Source organism: Limulus polyphemus, unplaced genomic scaffold (genome assembly GCF_000517525.1).
Source record: "Limulus polyphemus unplaced genomic scaffold, Limulus_polyphemus-2.1.2 Scaffold496, whole genome shotgun sequence".
NCBI lineage: Eukaryota > Metazoa > Arthropoda > Merostomata > Xiphosura > Limulidae > Limulus > Limulus polyphemus.
Window position 1 is genome coordinate 68575 of NW_013666106.1, and position 5589 is coordinate 74163.

Below are 5589 nucleotides of genomic sequence, written 5' to 3' on the forward strand. Positions count from 1 at the left end.
AAGAAAGTATTTATAAGGGAGCATTTCCAAAAATGGAAGGAGGTGGGCAGGGTGCCACCATGTTCGTTTTAATATGTGAGCAATATCTTAGCAAATAGAAAAGATAAGACCTTCTTATTTTATATTCAAGCTTGTCAATATGTGTAATTTGAGTTTCTAATTGGTATGAAACTAAAGACTTAGTATTTTGACTTCACAAACATCTAATGTGAACCAGTGCTGCATTCAACATACCACGTGACACACAAAAATCGATGTTTATCTGTTTTTTAATATTTATTTTAAAAATTAACATATTGAGTAATGTATAGTTCTAAAATTTGAATTACAATCTACAGTTTGATATCAAACCTATTGGCATAAATTCATGAAATAGTAGTTAAATAAAATTTTGAATGTGAGTCAACAAACGAGATGACATGGCCTTTAACCTGTGACTCGTAACAAAAGGATTAAACATATATATATGTTTACAAAATGTAGCTGAAATATAATTCCAATATCTCTGACAGTATAATATCCAAAGCTTTGGATTTGAAACTCAAAGTTGAGCAATGAATCACTTTGTTGGAAGAGAGACAGGATATTATGTCAATGAAGAATATAGGATGACATGACGAGTTAGACTTCTTAATTTATTACTAGATTGCAGGGTGACAATTAAAGTAAAATTCCAATGAATAATTAATGTTGCAGAGATAAAAATGAATTGACATTAATCACTGCATGGAAAATTTTAAAGTCCTGTTTAGGACAAAGGTATAACAACTAAATGTGTGTGTGCTTCTACACTTCACAGTTAATCTGTCCTTAAGTTCACTATCCCACTATATAATGTATAATATGTTTAAAGATATTATATAAGTATACCCAAAAATATTTGCTTTCAGTGCTAAAGGTCAGACTAAGAGCTTTATGGCAGTAGTGGTTAACTAATACATATACTTAACACTTATATTAGGATTAAAGCTACACTAATACGTACAAACAGAAAAATTAGACTGGTCTTAGTTCCAACTGTATTCTTTTTACAAACAATTAAAAAAAACACAGAATGATTATTGACAAAATAAAAATAAGCTAAACACAATCGTATTAGCACAACTAGCTACCAACTCATGGTTGTCACTTGTAAAGAAATTCTTAGAAGTTATTTTTAAATTGTGCTAACCTGCACTCTAGGGAAATCAATATAACCACAAGTACATTTTTTTTGACATATTACCAAAATACATATAATACAACTGTTGATGCAACCATCTTGTATTATTAGCACCACAACATAAATTAGCCAACTGTTTACAAGTTATGAATTGTATTTTATCAAGCCAAGACAGAAATTCAAAAACAATGGTCTCAACTCACAAATTTGCTCTTCAGCACTTGAGCAGGGGAGCTATGAGTTTCTAACTCTTCTTCTTCTTTAACTTCATGTTCTGCAACCACCTTATCTTCCTTCTCTGTTTTCAGTTTTTGTTCCAATTCCATCTTAGCTTTTTCTTTCTCAATTTTTTTCTGACGTTCTCTTTCCATTTTTTCCAAACCTTCTCGAATCCATGCTGGGAGTTGCTTGCGTTTTACAGCATCTGTAAAATGTTAACATTTTTCTTAACTGAAAATATGTTTCAGATAGTTACCACAGAAAAGATAGCTATTACCTCGCACCAGGGGTGTAGTCTAATACTGATTACATTATAGACTTGGGCAGTACATGTTATCATGTGTAGGGATGGGACTGTCATTCAAAGGCTTGGCACAAAAAGTTTTCACCATTGGTGCAAGGTAATAACAATTTGTTCTGTGAAGAGGCAAGTAACATTTTTGTAAACTCAAAAACAATTACATGGATAAAACAAAATATTTTCCAAAAGGCAAACAATAAATTACCCAATGTTCTATATTGCAAAGATAGTTATTGAATATTTTAGAAATGATTTACAAAACATAATTTCTCCTTGAAAAAACAAAAGTTTCAGTTTTTATATTTTTGATATTTTACTCAAACTGACAAACCTAACTGTGTTGTATCCTCCAAAGCTTTATTTAATTCATTATCAGTGAAGTCTTTTTTGTTCTTCTTCATGAAAGAGGGAGGGGCTAGAATGTCTGGAGGCTGAAGAACTGGCTGCCAAAACTGTGGAAATTGAGGGTCGGGTTGTGTGAACTGAGGGTCAGGTTGTGAAAACTGATGATTTGGTAGTGGAAACTGAGAATCCAGTTCTGGAAATTGAGGGTCAGACTGTGCTTGAGGAAACATTGCCTAGATATGCATGAAATACATGAATTAAGACACAATTTCATTATTTAATAAAGTACAACTATTAAGCATATACCCTGATTATGAACCATCCTAATAAGTTATTTTCCGATAAGAAAGAAATCTAGATCTTTTCTAATAACTTCCCCTAAAAAATTACACATTTTGAGCTTGTTTTTGATAATATGCTCTAAGATAATAAAACACTTTGAAGCATTCTATCAAGTTACTCTTATATATCACACATTTTGAACTTATTTGATATGTTCAGACAAAGAAATTTTCTTATTAATGTCTTTTTGTATAAATGCATGTTGAAACATCAATATAACATTTACCATCATACTAGACATTCTGAACTGTTTTGATAATGTAATTATGATTAAACACCATGGAATCACCAGATAGTGTACTATGAACAAAGAAATACCTAAGACTAATAAAATATAATTTGCAACCAAAAAATAAAACTTTTGAAATAATCTTAATAAAAGATATTGAAAATAACCTTGGTTTTTGCCATCAATATTTTGATTCATCAAACTCAAGGTTATCAAAATATCAAAAATAATAATATTTAAAAAAAAAAGAAAATAAAAACATTCTAACGTATCAATATTAAGCTTCTTTTTTAATTTTGACTAATTTTCTGATACAATTATATTTAAGCTAAAATCAACAATGCTTTTACCTAATATTGAAATATATCAAAAATGTTCAAATCACATATAAACAAAAGGGTAAATTTCTGAAACAACAACAGAGTTAATTCAGCAAGGCAGAACAGTCACAGGCAACTCTGTTTTCTTCTAAGGTAACTAGAATGCTCTCAACATACACACCTGATTGAAGGCATATTGATCTGACCCATGATTATACTCATAGCTTTGGGCGTTCAAGGGTAGATTACCATGCATGTGTCCATAGTCGAAGGCCTCTTTCCCCACTGCAGTGCTGGTAGTGGCAGAATCCTCTGATGCAGGTCCCCAAGGTGCAGGTATGTTCATTCCCCAGCCTCCCCAGTAATTACCAATAACGTTTCTATGGACAAATGTCCCATCTGCAAACAAAGTTTCACAATTTTTTTCTTTTAAAGAAACCATAAGTAACTCTTTAATAATGATTGTTTTCTTTAGTCATCCAGCAGATCATTTATTCACTTCAACATTGTGTTGTGTTATATTTATAGAGCTCTCTCTAGTTTTGGGACAAACTAATACTATTACTTTGAGGTTTTTTCCCAATTTACATTTTTAATATAAAATATAATTATGTCCTTCAGACTATATCTATTAAATATAGCATTTACCTACACTGGCCTGGATCAAACAAGTGAGTAAAATTATACACCACTAGGATACCTCTAATGGTCTTGTGGAACACCCTATCTCACATTGGACACTGGTAGAGCCAGGGTGGATAGGTTGAGCACTTTCAGGAAGAAAAGTCTGATAGGGATAAAGGAACAAAATACACCGAAGGAGTGTGTAGGAAGCACTGAAGGCAAGAAAATCCAAATGACAACAACAATAGGCAAGATGGAGAGGAAAGATGAAACATTAAACATGAAGTCAACAATTTAAATGGAGGCCATGGAAGAGTGTGAAAACCACAACATAGTCCCAGTCAGGCATGGAAGTAGGACAAGAGGGTCAGAGAAGGAAGGAAGGAATGGAACAAAGTGGAAAAGACAGGAGAAGAAAACAAGATAGTAACTCAAAATGCAAAATGTAGAAGAAAAACTACCCAAAAACCAGCAAGAGTAGAGAACTGGCAAATCATAGTCAAACAATCTAAGTGAAAAGAATCAGAAGATGGGTCACATTAAAATTGCCCAGAGGAAGGGAGAAGCAGATGGACCAGCATCAAAAACCCAAATGCAACTGATAGGTGAACAAAAGTGAAGGCCAACAGGAATGTAATCATTTTTTAAAAATTCAGAAACCAGCTAAAATGGGATAGAGAAATATCAAATAAAACAACATTTTGCCACTCATAACATGGAGCCATCAGAAAAAAGGGCACATGATCGGAGAGTCCAGCCCTGTAGAGAATGGACTGGATAAACCTGACATGAAAATGAAGGAATCATACCACTGAGAGAGAGACACACAAACACACAGTAGAAGCAAGAATGTGTGGAAGAGGAAGAGTGAACCCCTGGATGCCAAATGAAGGAGCACAGTAGAGCAGGGCTGAACATACCAAAGAGACACCACCAAAAGAACCTGACAAGGAGAATCAAGGACATGTGAGGACATGAGGTAGAAGACAAGGAGGAAGATGGGTATACAGAAAAAGGAGAGACCAATCCTGGCTGAAAGCATTGGCTGATATGGTCAGAGGATGAGAATTGGAGACCAGAAGAGAGAAAGTTTGGAGTTGAGAGTATCAAAGGTCATGATGAGAGGCATGCACAATAGGGAGTAAACACAACAAAACCAGGGAGTGGAGAGGCCACACAGTGGGTAGAACTATTAGAATGAGAGGGGTGAACTGCCACCAAATTCACAGCCATAGGCACAAAACTAGCCATGAGACAAACCCAATGTAAAAAAAAAACACAAAACAGCAGGTCCGATGCATGGAACCAAAGAGTTCTGGAACAGGTAACCCTTTGACAGTTGAAATAAGCAATGATTGGGAAACAGATGGAGTGGAGATGTTAAACATGTGAATTTATGTGAGAGCTAGCTCACAGCTAATGGTATTCAAATTTCTTAGGAATATAGCAATTTTGTGTGAGAAGTTCACATACCATCTTGGAAGCCAAATCTTTCTTGTCAACTATATGATTAAAACTCCGTTTGGTGCTATCATTTTTAAATCTGTGGTAAGATCAAGATTTTTCATTTCACCATTAACTCTTTGACTACTGGCTGCGTGAAATCCACCCAGCTTGTAAACACCAAAGTAGCCATGAGAGCAATCTTACTATAACTTTTAATACAGTACACATATCTTCATGAAATTTTATAGATTATCAGTACATATTACAAGGCTTCATACACAAAATATCAGATTTTTAAAGATTTGCTCATGCATATTTTCTTTTCAAGTGTTGACTATCCAACATGCAAAGTAATTTTGATTTTATGATTAAAAATACTTTTATGCATCAGAAAATTGTCAAATTTCATTTGAGAAATCTCTATAACCTCCATATAACTATCAAACGTTTTTTAGAAAAACTTTACAGCTTATCCATCATTTTCTCTATAATATCTCTGTATGGGTTTAGTTGAATATACTGACCTCATAACTACCAAAAAAAAATTAATAGATCTAAATTATGCTTCTTTTTTTTTTAGAACGACTACAAATTGAAAAAG

At 33.5% G+C, this 5589-nt stretch overlaps 1 protein-coding gene across 3 annotated transcripts in view; it reads right to left on the minus strand.

Moving 5' to 3' along the window:
- LOC106458649 (arginine/serine-rich protein PNISR-like) overlaps positions 1–5589 on the minus strand; it is a 31406-nt gene that overhangs the window by 14237 nt on the left and 11580 nt on the right. For 2 of the 3 annotated variants that reach the window (XM_013918176.2, XM_013918175.2), the window contains exons 4-6: positions 3100–3317; positions 2014–2260; positions 1366–1586 (exon numbers count right to left, since the gene is read on the minus strand). In XM_013918176.2, coding sequence (XP_013773630.1) covers positions 1366–1586; positions 2014–2260; positions 3100–3317 — 686 coding nt within the window. Of the gene's footprint in view, positions 1–1365; positions 1587–2013; positions 2261–3099; positions 3318–5589 lie in introns of those variants that run through there. The other variant, XM_013918178.2, reaches the window with a different exon arrangement.